We start from the raw sequence: 13901 nt of genomic DNA on the forward strand, positions 1-13901 counted from the left end.
GAGGGAGGGTGGGAAGGGAGAAGGCAGGGTGGGGCGGTGGGAAGGGAGAGAAGGGGACTGGCCGGGAGAGCTCTCGGTCAGTGTCGCCACTGAGCCTGGCAGGATCAACGCAAGCGCCATCTTCTTGCTATTTATAACAGAGGCGGCGGGCCGGGAATCCAGCTACGACAACAGCGGGACAGGCGCTGGGGTGAGCGGTGCTCGGGGGATGCGAACGGGCTTTTGCGAGCCGGGCGGCCGGAGGTGTCCAGAGCCTGGGGACACGCTGGGCACGGCGGGCACCCCCGGGGACAGCCGGGCACGGCGGCAGCAGCTGGACGCCCACCCGGCCCGGCCTCGGCCTCGGCGGATGCGCTGGGTGGCAGCGGGGCCGTTCCGTCGCTCGCCCTGCGCCGGCCGGCGGGACAGCGGGAGCGGCCCCGAGCCGGGGCGGGCGGAGCGGGGCCGCCGCTCCTGCAGCCGCTGCCCTCGGGGCTCGGCCTGACACCCTCCGTGCCTGCGCTCCCGGCAGGTGTCTGTGCACAGCCCACGGCTCCCCGCTCCGCTCTGCCCTGCGCTCAGCCTGCCCGGCTACTGCTGCATGTCCTGACTGCACATTCCTGAGATGGCACATGGCCAGTGCCACCCCGAGCCTGGGGACCTGATCGAGATTGACTGGGGAGTTTACAAGCACTGGGCCCTCTACTTGGGGGATGGATATGTCATCAACATGACAACTGTAGGTAAGGCTTGTGCAGCCTGGCAGGGTGCAGAGGGCATGTTGGGGTGCCAGGGATCCCTGTTTCCGTCCATGTGCTGCTGGTGGACCCTGTGTGGGTAGCTGGAATTTCCAGGAGCAGTCTGAAACCCATCTGAGATCCCGGAACAGCCAGCGAGGGTCTGCCTGCCTACCTTACCTCCTCCCTGCCTTCCCCAGATGAAGGAGCCCCATCCCTGTCAGTCAGCACCACATCAATATTTAACAGAAAGGCCAAGGTGAAGAAGCAGCTCCTTAAGGAGGTGATGGGAAATAATAAATGGTGTGTCAACAAGTATGACTGCTCCCGCACTCTCTTCCCAGTGGAGGAGATTATCTGGTGTGCTGAGCAATGGATTGACAAGGAGGTGCCATATGATGTGCTTGGCAACAACTGTGAGCATTTTGTGACAATGCTTCGCTTTGGAGGCAGCAGTCTCTCTGACCAGGTGAGTGACATGGGCTAAGGCCCTGTGTGCCTCCCAGAGCAGCTCCTGGCTGCTGGCTGTGAGCCGCGGGGCTGGGACACAGCCTGCAGAGTGCATGGGCACAGCCAAGTGCCAGCCGTGGGCTGCACACCAGCACTGCCTCTGGCCTCCCCAGAGCCCCTGCACCTGGAGGGTCACTGTGCTCTGTCTGCACCCTGACAGTGCCCTCTTACTGAATGCCACCTCCTAGGGGTAAAAGACTGGGTGTTACCCTTTCTCCTTGTGGGGCGCATATCTGTCACTGAATTATTTACCCTGAATATCCCTGCCTTTTCTATTTTATCATGCTGGAGAGAGTAAATATAAGTGCTCATCATGTTTCCACCCTGTGTTTTACTTTCTCTTTTATAGGTCACAAAAGCAGTTCTTGGTACTGCAGCAGCAGTAGGAGGTGTCATTCTTGCTGGTCTTGCCACTGCTGTTGTTAAGGGCTTATGTGGGGACACATCCAAGAAAGAGAAAAAATATTACTGATGGGCTGTCTGGAAGAGCTCAGAGCAAGGCAGAGGGAGGCCATGGCCACAACAGTCACTGCTCAGTTTTTGATACACCTGCCACCAAGGCTTCCTAGCAACTGTGCCACCCTTGGTATAAACATTAAATAAGCCTTAATAAAATGTCAGCAATCCAAACTTAAATTGCCCCCAAATCCTCTTTTAGCTTACTATAGCTTTATGTGTAAATTCAACAGTTCAGCCTTGCTTTTTCCTGCTATCCCATTAAGAAATAAAACATCAAGGTTGTCACTATTCAAGGTGAACCCCAGCAGCACTAGCCTGGTTGACACATCTACTTTTATGTCATTGCTTGTGATGATTTTTGTGGTAGTCTGGGAGCACTTGCACTCGTGCAGGTTTTTCATCCATTTTTATCAGTTGATTTCTGTAGGCTTTTTCTGTGTATCCCTGATTTTAACCCTTAATTTTTGAACAAGTCAAATAAAAGTAGTGCTGAGGGTTTTCTAGCTGAGGCTCTATGCAGGTGGGAAAGCCCTGGCTGCAATGTGTGCAAGAGAGCAGGCAGGGCACGTGCAGTGTCTTGATGCCTGTGCTTCTGCTTAAACTGAGAGACTCCTGGGAGGTCAGACGGTCAGGCAGGTCTTACAGGCTGTAACCTTCAGTTTTATTACAGGAGTGCTCTGACTTTGGCATGATGGTGTTTTGCTCACTTTTTCCCTGCATAAAACTATCTCCCAATGTACTAAGCCAGGCTATTTCCTTGTCACACAGCTGATGTGTGGATTGTCTTGGAAGAAAACTGTTTAGGGAAATTGTGGTTTATTGTCCTTTACCTGGACTATCTGCCTTAAGTGTTTGGAACCAGGTGACCTGCATCCCATGTGTGATACACAGAATCCTGTGCTGCTTTTGTTACAGGCAACTGCCTGGGCTGCAGGGAGAGGTGAGAGCAGAACAGCTGTCTTTGAGAGACTGGCTGGTTTTGTCTGCCCTAAACACGTTGTCCCGGTTTAACCCCAGTCAGCAAGCAAGCAAGCATGAGGCAGCTGCTCACTCACTCACTCCCCTGCCAGCCATCATGGAGGGAGTTGGAAGAGTTGAAGTGGAAAACTTGTGGCTTTAGAAAATGGTGGCTTAGTTGGTAAATCAAAAGCCATGCAAGCAAGCAAAGCAAAATAAGGAATTAATTAATTTTTTAATGTCTGTTTTACAATGTTTGGAATAATTAAGCAATGTGTTTGGATCCATTTTGTATGCCCTTTGTTATTACATCTGAATAAAGTTCTTAGTTTTAATACAATAAAATGTACTATAATTACACTGAAACTAAAAATCCTTTTTTGATTCTTGGAAATGTAACCAAAACTTCCTTCATGGCCAAACTGTGAGTTTTAAATTTTCATTACTCAGAGCATTCTCTCTGCACCCTCTGGACAGGGAGCCCTGTATGAGGGCAGTGTATGGACCCCTCACACTCCTACTTCATCCTGCAAGGGAAGAATACTGGAATTACTTCATCTGGGGAATTGTCTTGTTGTTCTTGAAAGCTGAAACATTTCACAGAATGCAGGAGTTTGCAATTGCCGAGAGGAGCCCGGCAGCAGCAGCAGCAGCAGCGGAGCCCCGAGAGTAGTGCGGCCGGAAGGGCAGCACGGGCACTCCGGGGACATGCCGGGCACGGCGGCAGCAGCTGGACGCCCACCCGGCCCGGCCTCGGCCTCGGCGGATGCGCTGGGTGGCAGCGGGGCCGTTCCGTCGCTCGCCCTGCGCCGGCCGGCGGGACAGCGGGAGCGGCCCCGAGCCGGGGCGGGCGGAGCGGGGCCGCCGCTCCTGCAGCCGCTGCCCTCGGGGCTCGGCCTGACACCCTCCGTGCCTGCGCTCCCGGCAGGTGTCTGTGCACAGCCCACGGCTCCCCGCTCCGCTCTGCCCTGCGCTCAGACAGCACAGCTACACGTGTGTGTCCTGACTGCACACTCCTGAGATGGCACAGCACAATCGTCATCCCAAGCCTGGGGACCTGATCGAGATCGATCGGGGAGTTTACAAACACTGGGCCCTCTATTTGGGGGATGGATATGTCATCCATGTGACAGGTAAGGCTGGTGCATCGTGGCAGGATGCAATGTGCGTGTTGCGGTGCCTCGGGAGCCCTGTGTCCCTCCATGGGGTAGTGGTGGATCCTGTTTGTGTAGATGACCATTCCATATGCAGTACAAAAACCATCTGAGGTCTTGGAGGGGCCAGCGAGGGTCTGCCTGCCTGCCTTATCACCTCCTTGCCTTCCCCAGGTGATGGAGCCTCATCCCTGTCCAGTGGCAGCTCATCAGTATTCAGCAGTAGGGCCAAGGTGAAGAAGCAGCTCCTGAAGGAGGTGGTGGGAAATGATGAATGGTGTGTCAACAACAAGTATGATCGCTCCCGCACTCCTCTCCCAGTGGGGAAGATCATCCGGCGTGCTGAGCAATGGATTGACAAGGAGGTGCCTTATGGTGTGCTTAGCAACAACTGTGAGCACTTTGTGACAATGCTTCGTTACAGAGACCCAGTCTCTGACCAGGTGAGTGACATGGGCTAAGGCCCTGTGTGCCTCCCAGAGCAGCTCCTGGCTGCTGGCTGTGAGCCGCGGGGCTGGGACACAGCCTGCAGAGTGCATGGGCACAGCCAAGTGCCAGCCGTGGGCTGCACACCAGCACTGCCTCTGGCCTCCCCAGAGCCCCTGCACCTGGAGGGTCACTCTGCTCTGTCTGCACCCTGACAGTGCTCTCTTACTGAATGACACCTCCTAAGGGGAAGAAACTGGATGGTATTCCTCCTGTTTATGGGGCAGATGTCCCTCACTGATTTATTTACCCACATTTTCCCTGCCTTTTCTATATTATCTTGCTGGGAGGAGTAAATAAAAGTCCTTATCATGTTTTTAGTCTGTGTTTTCTTTTCCCTTGTATAGGCCAGAAACGCAGATGTTGGTACCTCAGCAGGACTACTAGGAGCAGCAGCAGCAATTTCTTTTGCCGTTCTTGCAAAGCTAGCGTGAGTTACTTCTCTGGGAACTCATCCAGGGAAGAGAGAGTATTTCTGATGAGCTGTCTGGGCAAGGCAGGGGGAGCCCGTGGCCGCAGCAGTGACTGGCCAGCTTTTGCTACATCTGCCACCAAGGCTTCCTAGCAACTGTGCCACCCTTGCTGTGAACTTTCAATAAGCCTTAATAAAATGTATGAAAACCAAACTCATATTGCTCTGAAGTCCTCTTTTATCTGAGTGTAGCTTTGTATGCAAGTTCAGCAGTTCAGTCTTGCTTCTCGTTGCCATCCCATTAAGACATGGCAAATCATTGTTTTACAGGCATGCTCAGATTTTGGCATGATGGTGTTTTGCTCACTTTTTCCCTGCCTAAAAACTGTTCCTTGCCCTGGCTCTTCTGACTCTCTTTGCGAGCAGCAGATGCCCCAATGGGTGGAGGTCTGACAGAAATACCCATCTGGCCCTTTCTCTGTCACCTCTTTGTTCCACTGTGCCATGAAAAGTTCCCCCCTCACCCCTGTAAGTGCAGTGATTGTTAGCATTGGACCTGAGCAAGCTCCCTAGAGGATCTTTATGCTGCCTTCCAACACAACCCATTCTAGGATTGTGCTCTTTTAGCTGCCAAAACACTGAGGCTTTAAGAATGGCAAGGGCAGCCAGGAGCCTTTGCCTGCCAGAGCAGGGGCCATTGTCACTTCAGTGACCAAGTGTTGATTGTAAAGTAAAATATTCCCAGCACCAGATCAATCTTCCTCCAGCCTGCAGGAAGGCAAAGCCAGGGTCCATGCAGTGCTGGAGGTGAGGTATGTGAAGAATGAGCAGTGAGGCATCTATTGTAAGGCTTCACCTCCTAATGTACTGAGCCAGGCTATTTCCTTGTCACAAAGCTGATGTGTGGATTGTCTTGGAAGAAAACTGTTTAGGGAAATTGTGGTTTATTGTCCTTTACCTGGACTATCTGCCCTAAGTGTTTGGAACCAGGTGACCTGCATCCCATGTGATGTGATCCCACAGAATCCTGTGCTGCTTTTGTTACAGGCAACTGCGTGGGCTGCAAGGAGAGGTGAGAGTTGAACAGCTGTCTGTGAGAGGCTGGCTGGTTTTGTCTGCTCTGTACACGTTGTCCAGGTTTAACCTCAGCCAGCCAGCAAGCAAGCATGAGGCAGCTGCTCACTCGCTCACTCCCCTGCCAGTCACATCGCGGAGAGATTTGGAAGAGTTGAAGTGAAAAACTTGTGGCTTGAGAAAAAGGTGGTTTAGTCAGTAAATAAATAGCTGTGCATGCAAGCAAAGGAAAACAAGGAATTAATTCACTTCTTGTTAAATGTCTATTTTCAAGGTTTAAAAAAATCAGGCCAAGACTTCTGGTTCTATTTTGTGCTGCCCTTTCTTATTACATCTAATGAAAGTTGTTAGCTTTAATACAGGAAGATATATAATCAAACTAAAACTGAAAGTCCTTTTTTGATTCCTGGAAATGGGATCAGAACTTCTGTCAAGAATGAGCTAGTTAAATGGTTATACAGTAACCTGTGAGCTTTAACCTTTCTGTACTCAGAGCATTCTCTCTGCAGCCTGTGGCAAGGGAGCTCTGTGTGAAGGGGGCATGTAGTCCTCTCACATCCCTACCTCATCCTGTAAGGGAAGCATACTTTGAACTACTTCATCTGGGAAATTTTCTTGTTGTTCTTGAAAGCTGTACCATTTCACAGAATGCAGAAGTTTGCAATTGTACCTTGCTTCTCCTTGCAGTCAAGGTGATGTTGCTCATTGTGAGCTGCCTTTCCATGGAGCCTGGTGGGTGCAGTGACAGGATTTGGGGGAACACTGCTTGAAGCATGAGGAGAGAGTGAGAGGAGAGCAGCAGAATCCATCACTTGCTCTATTCAGTACTCCTGAGCCTTTCTAGGAAATGTCAGCAAGGCCCAAGACCTGCTTGAATTGCCATGGAGTACAGTCAAAGCTTTTCTTTCACCAACAGTCGAGAGAAATATCTATGCACATGCTCTGGGGCACAGCCAGCACGGGCATAGCCTCTCCCTGAATGGAAGGGCTTTTAGAGCCATTTCAGCCATCTGAATTTGGAGGACATGAGGATGAAAACCTGGGATAATTCAGTGCAAACCAGGAGAGCCCCAGCATTGTGCAGCCCCAAGCCCAGCTGCAGGGTCTCACCACGCCTTCTTTAATGCGTTTGCTGGTCAGTTAACATAAATCTAATCCATGCTTTTTGCTTCAAAGTCTTTTGCGGATACACGAGGCCACTTCAGATCCCTCTGCAGCATGCTCTGCCATTTGTGGTCCTGACCATTTCAGTGGTAACCAAAGCAGGCTTTTATCATCACCCAGACGTGGCTGTCTTGCAGAGAGACAGGGCACAGGGTCAGGGCTGTTGTCCATCACTGGACAGGAAGAGCACCGGGGGACAAAGGTTCCCTACAATGAGGCAGAAGCACGACTTCCTAGGGTACATTAATGAGATTTTACATGATGCAGGTGGTTATGGAATCACACTTGGAAGCAAAAGCTTCTTCGGAGCTGGGGTCGAGTGGGGTCGGACAGGATGACTCCAGGGAGGGCGCTGGCAGTGAGCCCAGCAGGATCCACGCAGTCTCCTAGGGCATGCTTTATATAGCGGGAAGGAGCGGGATGAGAGTCCGGCCACAGCAGCAGCGGGACAAGCGCTGAGGTGAGCAGAGCTCAGGAATTACGAGCGGGATTTTGCCAGCAGGATGCGGCCCCGTCGAGGCTGCGGGCGGCGGGCGCGGCTCTGCCGGGCGGCCGGAGGTGTCCAGAGCCTGGGGACACGCTGGGCACGGCGGGCACCCCCGGGGGCAGCCGGGCACGGCGGCAGCAGCTGGACGCCCACCCGGCCCGGCCTCGGCCTCGGCGGATGCGCTGGGTGGCAGCGGGGCCGTTCCGTCGCTCGCCCTGCGCCGGCCGGCGGGACAGCGGGAGCGGCCCCGAGCCGGGGCGGGCGGAGCGGGGCCGCCGCTCCTGCAGCCGCTGCCCTCGGGGCTCGGCCTGACACCCTCCGTGCCTGCGCTCCCGGCAGGTGTCTGTGCACAGCCCACGGCTCCCCGCTCCGCTCCGCCCTGCGCTCAGGCTGCCCGGCTACACGTGTGTGTCCTGACTGCAGCATCCTGAGATGGGACAGGGAAATTGCCACCCCGAGCCTGGGGACCTGATCGAGATCGACCGGCCACTTTACCACCATTGGGCCCTCTACTTGGGAGATGGATATGTCATCCATGTGACATCTGCAGGTAAGACTGGTGCATCGTGGCAGGATGCAGAGGGCATGTTGGTATGGTTCAGGAACCCTGTATCCCACCATGGGCTGGTGGTGGACCCTGTGATTGTAGGTGACCTTTCCAAGAGCAGCGGGAAACCAATCTGACATCTTGGAGGGGCCAGCGAGGGTCTTCCTGCCTGCCTTATCACCTCCCCAATTTCCCCAGATGAAGGAGCCCCATCCATGTCAGCCCGCACCACAGCAAGATTTACCAGAAAGGCCAAGGTGAAGAAGCAGCTCCTGAAGGAGGTGGTGGGAAAGAACAAATGGCGTGTCAACAACAAGTATGATCGCTCTCGCACTCCTCTCCCGGTGGAGCAGATCATCCGGCGTGCTGAGCAATGGATTGACAAGGAGATGCCATATGATGTGCTTAGCAACAACTGTGAGCACTTTGTGACAATGCTTCGCTATGGAGACCCAGTCTCTGGCCAGGTGAGTGACATGGGCTAAGGCCCTGTGTGCCTCCCAGAGCAGCTCCTGGCTGCTGGCTGTGAGCCGCGGGGCTGGGACACAGCCTGCAGAGTGCATGGGCACAGCCAAGTGCCAGCCGTGGGCTGCACACCAGCACTGCCTCTGGCCTCCCCAGAGCCCCTGCACCTGGAGGGTCACTGTGCTCTGTCTGCACCCTGACAGTGCCCTCTTACTGAATGACACCTCCTAAGGGGTAAAACCTGGCTGTTACCCCTTCTGTTTATGGGACACATGTCTGTCACTGAATTCTTTACCCTGACTGTCCCTGCCTTTTCTATTTTACCGTGTTGTGGGGAGCAAATGTAAGTGCTTATCATGTTTCCACCCTGTGTTTTGCTTTCTCTTTTATAGGTCAGAAATGCAGTTGCTGGTACTGCAGCAGCAGTAGGAGGTGTCATTCTTGCTGGTCTTGCCACTGCTGTTGTGAAGGGCTTAGAAGGGGACACATCCAAGAAGGAGAAAGAATATTCCTGATGAGCTGTCTGGAAGAGCTCAGAGCAAGGCAGAGAGAGGCCATGGCCACAACAGTCACTGCTCAGTTTTTGATACACCTGCCACCAAGGCTTCCTAGCAACTGTGCCACCCTTGGTATAAACATTAAATAAGCCTTAATAAAATGTCAGCAATCCAAACTTAAATTGCCCCCAAATCCTCTTTTAGCTTACTATAGCTTTATGTGCAAGTTCAACAGTTCAGCCTTGCTTTTTCCTGCTATCCCATTAAGAAATAAAACATCAAGGTTGTCACTATTCAAGGTGAACCCCAGCAGCACTAGCCTGGTTGACACATCTACTTTTATGTCATTGCTTGTGATGATTTTTGTGGTAGTCTGGGAGCACTTGCACTCGTGCAGGTTTTTCATCCATTTTTATCAGTTGATTTCTGTAGGCTTTTTCTGTGTATCCCTGATTTTAACCCTAAATTTCTGAACAAGTCAGATAAAAGAAGTGCTGAGGGTTTTCTAGCTGAGGCTCTATGCAGGTGGGAAAGCCCTGGCTGCAATGTGTGCAAGAGAGGAGGCAGAGCACGTGCAGTGTCTTGATACCTGTGCTTCTGCTTAAACTGAGAGACTCCTGGGAGGTCAGACGGTCGGGCAGGTCTTACATGCTGTATCCTTCAGTTTATTACAGGAGTGCTCTGACATTGGCATGATGGTGTTTTGCTCACTTTTTCCCAGCCTAGAAATTATCTCTCAGTGTACTGAGCCACACTATTTCCTTGTCACAAAGCTGATGTGTGGATCATCTTCGAAGAAAACTGTTTAGGGAAATTGTGGTTTATTGTCCTTTACCTGGACTATCTGCCTTAAGTGTTTGGAACCAGGTTACCTGCATCCCACATGTGATACACAGAATCCTGTGCTGCTTTTCTTACAGGCAACTGCCTGGGCTGCAGGGAGAGGTGAGAGCAGAACAGCTGTCTGTGAGAGGCTGGCTGGTTTTGTCTGCTCTGAACACGTTGTCCAGGTTTAACCTCAGCCAGTCAGCAAGCAAGCAAGCATGAGGCAGCTGCTCACTCACTCCCCTGCCAGTCACATCGCGGAGAGATTTGGAAGAGTTGAAGTGAAAAACTTGTAGCTTGAAAAATATGGGTTAATGGGTAAACTAAAAGCTTTGCAAGCAAGAAAACAAGGTAAGGAATTAATTCACTGCATTTAAACATCAGATTTACAATGTTTGAAATAACCAACTCAAGACTTCCTGTTGTTTTTCTACTGCCCATTTTTATTATATCTGAATAATGTACTTTTATCACAGGAAAACACTACATAATAGAAGTGAAACAGAAAATCCTCTTTGGATTCCTGGAAATGGAATCAAAATTTCTTTCACAGGCAAACGCATTATGTGGTTATACAGCAGCCCTTGGGCTATGGCTTTCCTATACTCATTGCATTCTGCCTGCAGCCCCTGGCAAGGGAGCACTGTGTGAGGGGTGTGTGTGGACCTCTCACATCTCTACTTCAACCTGGAATACAAGAGTACTGGAATTACTTCTTCTGAGGAATTTTATTGCTGTTCTTGAAAGCTGTACCATTTCACAGAATGCAGAAGTTTGCAATTGTACCTTGCTTCTCTTTGCAGTCAAGGTGATGTTGCTCATTGTGAGCTGCCTTTCCATGGAGCCTGGTGGGTGCAGTGACAGGATTTGGGGGAACACTGCTTGAAGCATGAGGAGAGAGTGAGAGGAGAGCAGCAGAATCCATCACTTGCTCTATTCAGTACTTCTGAGCCTTTCTAGGAAATGCTGGCAAGGCCCAAGACCTGCTTGAATTGCCATGGAGTACAGTCAAGCCTTTTCTTTTCCAAACAGCCAAGAGAAATATCTTTGCCTGTGCTCTGGGGCACAGCCAGCACGGGCATAGCCTGTCCCTGAATGGAAGGGCTTTTAGAGCCATTTTAGTCATCTGAATTTGGAGCACATGAGGAAGAAAACCTGGGATGATTCAGTGCAAACCAGGAGAGCCCCAGCATTGTGCAGCCCCAAGCCCAGCTGCAGGGTCTCACCACGCCTTCTTTAATGCGTTTGCTGGTCGGTTAACATAAATCTAATCCATGCTTTTTGCTTCAAAGTCTTTTGCGGATACACGAGGCCACTTCAGATCCCTCTGCAGCATGATCTGAAATTAGTGGTCCTGACCGTTTTAGTGGTAACCAAGGCAGGCTTTTATCAGCACCCAGACGTGGCTGTCTTGCAGAGAGACAGGGCACAGGGTCAGGGCTGTTGTCCATCACTGGACAGGAAGAGCACCGGGGGACAAAGGTTCCCTACAATGAGGCAGAGGCACGACTTCATAGGGTACGTAATGAGATTTTCCACTCTTCACGTGCTTATGACATCACGCTTGAAAGTGAAATATTCCTCGGAGCTGGGGTCGAGTGGGGCCGGACAGGATGACTCCAGGGCGGGCGCTGGCAGTGAGCCCAGCAGGATCCACGCAATCTCCTAGGGCATGCTTTATATAGCGGGAAGGAGCGGGATGAGAGTCTGGCCACAGCAGCAGCGGGACAAGCGCTGAGGTGAGCAGAGCTCAGGAATTACGAGCGGGATTTTGCCAGCAGGATGCGGCCCCGTCGAGGCTGCGGGCGGCGGGCGCGGCTCTGCCGGGCGGCCGGAGGTGTCCAGAGCCTGGGGACACGCTGGGCACGGCGGGCACCCCCGGGGGCAGCCGGGCACGGCGGCAGCAGCTGGACGCCCACCCGGCCCGGCCTCGGCCTCGGCGGATGCGCTGGGTGGCAGCGGGGCCGTTCCGTCGCTCGCCCTGCGCCGGCCGGCGGGACAGCGGGAGCGGCCCCGAGCCGGGGCGGGCGGAGCGGGGCCGCCGCTCCTGCAGCCGCTGCCCTCGGGGCTCGGCCTGACACCCTCCGTGCCTGCGCTCCCGGCAGGTGTCTGTGCACAGCCCACGGCTCCCCGCTCCGCTCTGCCCTGCGCTCAGACAGCACACCTACACGTGTGTGTCCTGACTGCACCATCCTGAGATGGGACAGCACAATCGTCATCCCAAGCCTGGGGACCTGATCAAGATCGATCGGGGAGTTTACAAACACTGGGCCCTCTATTTGGGGGATGGATATGTCATCCATGTGACAGGTAAGGCTGGTGCATCGTGGCAGGATGCAATGTGCGTGTTGCGGTGCCTCGGGAGCCCTGTGTCCCTCCATGGGGTAGTGGTGGATCCTGTGAGTGTAGATGACCATTCCAGATGCAGTACAAAAACCATCTGAGGTCTTGGAGGGGCCAGCGAGGGTCTGCCTGCCTGCCTTATCACCTCCTTGCCTTCCCCAGATGATGGAGCCTCATCCCTGTCCAGTGGCAGCTCATCAGTATTCAGCAGTAGGGCCAAGGTGAAGAAGCAGCTCCTGAAGGAGGTGGTGGGAAATGATGAATGGTGTGTCAACAACAAGTATGATCGCTCCCGCACTCCTCTCCCAGTGGGGAAGATCCTCTGGCGTGCTGAGCGATGGATTGACAAGGAGGTGCCTTATGATGTGCTTAGCAACAACTGTGAGCACTTTGTGACAATGCTTCGTTACAGAGACCCAGTCTCTGACCAGGTGAGTGACATGGGCTAAGGCCCTGTGTGCCTCCCAGAGCAGCTCCTGGCTGCTGGCTGTGAGCCGTGGGGCTGGGACACAGCCTGCAGAGTGCATGGGCACAGCCAAGTGCCAGCTGTGGGCTGCACACCAGCACTGCCTCTGGCCTCCCCAGAGCTCCTGCACCTGGAGGGTCACTGTGCTCTGTCTGCACCCTGACAGTGCTCTCTTACTGAATGACACCTACGAAGGGGAAGAAACTGGATGGTATTCCTCCTGTTTATGGGGCAGATGTCCCTCACTGATTTATTTACCCACATTTTCCCTGCCTTTTCTATATTATCTTGCTGGGAGGAGTAAATAAAAGTCCTTATCATGTTTTTAGTCTGTGTTTTCTTTTCCCTTGTATAGGCCAGAAACGCAGTTTTTGGTACCTCAGCAGGACTACTAGGAGCAGCAGCAGCAATTTCTTTTGCCGTTCTTGCAAAGCTAGCGTGAGTTACTTCTCTGGGAACTCATCCAGGAAATAGAGAGTAATACTGATGAGCTGTCTGGGCAAGGCAGGGGGAGCCCGTGGCCGCAGCAGTGACTGGCCAGCTTTTGCTACATCTGCCACCAAGGCTTCCTAGCAACTGTGCCACCCTTGCTGTGAACATTCAATAAGCCTTAATAAAATGTATGAAAACCAAACTCATATTGCTCTAAAGTCCTCTTTTATCTGAGTGTAGCTTTGTATGCAAGTTCAGCAGTTCAGTCTTGCTTCTCGTTGCCATCCCATTAAGACATGGCAAATCATTGTTTTACAGGCATGCTCAGATTTTGGCATGATGGTGTTTTGCTCAGTTTTTCCCTGCCTAAAAACTGTTTCTATATTATCTTGCTGGGAGGAGTAAATAAAAGTCCTTATCATGTTTCCAGTCTGTGTTTCCCTTGTATAAGTCAGAAACACAGTTGTTGGTACTTCAGCAGGACTAATAGGAGCAGCAGCAGTAATTTCTTTTGCCATTCTTGCAAAGCTAGTGTGAGTTGCTTCTCTGGGAACTCATCCAGGAAAGAGAGTATTTCTGATGAGCTGTCTGGGCAAGGCAGGGGGAGCCCACGGCCACAGCATCCACTGGTCAGTTTTTGCTTCATCTGCCACCAAGGCTTCTTAGCAACTGTGCCACCCTTGCTGTGAACATTCAGTAAGCCTTAATAAAATGTGAGAAAGCCAAACTCATATTGCTCTAAAGTCCTCTTTTATCTGAGTGTAGCTTTGTATGCAAGGTCAGCAGTTCAGTCTTGCTTCTCCCTGCCATCCCATTAAGACATGGCAAATCATTGTTTTACAGGCATGCTCAGATTTTGGCATGATGGTGTTTTGCTCAGTTTTTCCCTGCCTAAAAACTGTTCCTT

The 13901-nt window shown here is 52.4% G+C and overlaps 4 protein-coding genes across 5 annotated transcripts; all 4 read left to right on the forward strand.

Moving 5' to 3' along the window:
* Positions 1 to 52: 52 nt before the first annotated feature.
* Positions 53 to 2987, forward strand: LOC146433271 (phospholipase A and acyltransferase 1-like). The gene is made up of 3 exons (XM_085069415.1): positions 53 to 190; positions 512 to 722; positions 917 to 2987. The coding sequence occupies exons 2-3, from the start codon at positions 605 to 607 to the stop codon at positions 1201 to 1203; spliced, it is 405 nt and encodes a 134-aa protein (XP_084925541.1). The 5' UTR covers positions 53 to 190; positions 512 to 604; the 3' UTR covers positions 1204 to 2987.
* On the forward strand, positions 115 to 4908 carry LOC146433272 (phospholipase A and acyltransferase 1-like). Its single transcript, XM_085069414.1, has 4 exons — positions 115 to 190; positions 3571 to 3775; positions 3971 to 4239; positions 4630 to 4908. The coding sequence occupies exons 2-4, from the start codon at positions 3664 to 3666 to the stop codon at positions 4714 to 4716; spliced, it is 468 nt and encodes a 155-aa protein (XP_084925540.1). The 5' UTR covers positions 115 to 190; positions 3571 to 3663; the 3' UTR covers positions 4717 to 4908.
* Positions 4909 to 7372: 2464 nt separating this feature from the next.
* LOC146433273 (phospholipase A and acyltransferase 3-like) lies at positions 7373 to 9110 on the forward strand. Its single transcript, XM_085069409.1, has 4 exons — positions 7373 to 7392; positions 7759 to 7969; positions 8165 to 8433; positions 8824 to 9110. Exons 2-4 carry the CDS (start codon positions 7852 to 7854, stop codon positions 8944 to 8946), a joined length of 510 nt encoding a protein of 169 aa, XP_084925535.1. The 5' UTR covers positions 7373 to 7392; positions 7759 to 7851; the 3' UTR covers positions 8947 to 9110.
* A 2127-nt stretch (positions 9111 to 11237) lies between these two features.
* On the forward strand, positions 11238 to 13196 carry LOC146433274 (phospholipase A and acyltransferase 1-like). Of its 2 annotated transcripts, XM_085069412.1 has the most exons (4): positions 11238 to 11492; positions 11859 to 12063; positions 12259 to 12527; positions 12918 to 13196. In XM_085069412.1, the coding sequence occupies exons 2-4, from the start codon at positions 11952 to 11954 to the stop codon at positions 13002 to 13004; spliced, it is 468 nt and encodes a 155-aa protein (XP_084925538.1). In that variant the 5' UTR covers positions 11238 to 11492; positions 11859 to 11951; the 3' UTR covers positions 13005 to 13196. The 2 variants fall into 2 exon arrangements, with proteins under 2 accessions (XP_084925538.1, XP_084925539.1); XM_085069413.1 differs by lacking the exon at positions 11238 to 11492 and having other exon boundaries at positions 11510 to 12063.
* The last annotated feature ends 705 nt before the right edge of the window (positions 13197 to 13901 follow it).

Source organism: Lichenostomus cassidix, chromosome 9 (genome assembly GCF_008360975.1).
Source record: "Lichenostomus cassidix isolate B80296 chromosome 9, HeHo_3.0, whole genome shotgun sequence".
NCBI lineage: Eukaryota > Metazoa > Chordata > Aves > Passeriformes > Meliphagidae > Lichenostomus > Lichenostomus cassidix.

What these genes read in the sequence shown, in the direction of transcription:
- LOC146433271 (XM_085069415.1), top strand. Translation starts at nt 605, where the DNA reads ATGGCACATGGCCAGTGCCACCCCGAGCCTGGGGACCTGATCGAGATT. An exon ending in CATCAACATGACAACTGTAG is followed by an intron (nt 723 to 916) that starts GTAAGGCTTGTG and finishes TGCCTTCCCCAG; the next exon opens with ATGAAGGAGCCCCATCCCTG.
- LOC146433272 (XM_085069414.1), top strand. Translation starts at nt 3,664, where the DNA reads ATGGCACAGCACAATCGTCATCCCAAGCCTGGGGACCTGATCGAGATC. An exon ending in ATATGTCATCCATGTGACAG is followed by an intron (nt 3,776 to 3,970) that starts GTAAGGCTGGTG and finishes TGCCTTCCCCAG; the next exon opens with GTGATGGAGCCTCATCCCTG. An exon ending in GAGACCCAGTCTCTGACCAG is followed by an intron (nt 4,240 to 4,629) that starts GTGAGTGACATG and finishes TCCCTTGTATAG; the next exon opens with GCCAGAAACGCAGATGTTGG.
- LOC146433273 (XM_085069409.1), top strand. Translation starts at nt 7,852, where the DNA reads ATGGGACAGGGAAATTGCCACCCCGAGCCTGGGGACCTGATCGAGATC. An exon ending in CATCCATGTGACATCTGCAG is followed by an intron (nt 7,970 to 8,164) that starts GTAAGACTGGTG and finishes CAATTTCCCCAG; the next exon opens with ATGAAGGAGCCCCATCCATG. An exon ending in GAGACCCAGTCTCTGGCCAG is followed by an intron (nt 8,434 to 8,823) that starts GTGAGTGACATG and finishes TCTCTTTTATAG; the next exon opens with GTCAGAAATGCAGTTGCTGG.
- LOC146433274 (XM_085069412.1), top strand. Translation starts at nt 11,952, where the DNA reads ATGGGACAGCACAATCGTCATCCCAAGCCTGGGGACCTGATCAAGATC. An exon ending in ATATGTCATCCATGTGACAG is followed by an intron (nt 12,064 to 12,258) that starts GTAAGGCTGGTG and finishes TGCCTTCCCCAG; the next exon opens with ATGATGGAGCCTCATCCCTG. An exon ending in GAGACCCAGTCTCTGACCAG is followed by an intron (nt 12,528 to 12,917) that starts GTGAGTGACATG and finishes TCCCTTGTATAG; the next exon opens with GCCAGAAACGCAGTTTTTGG.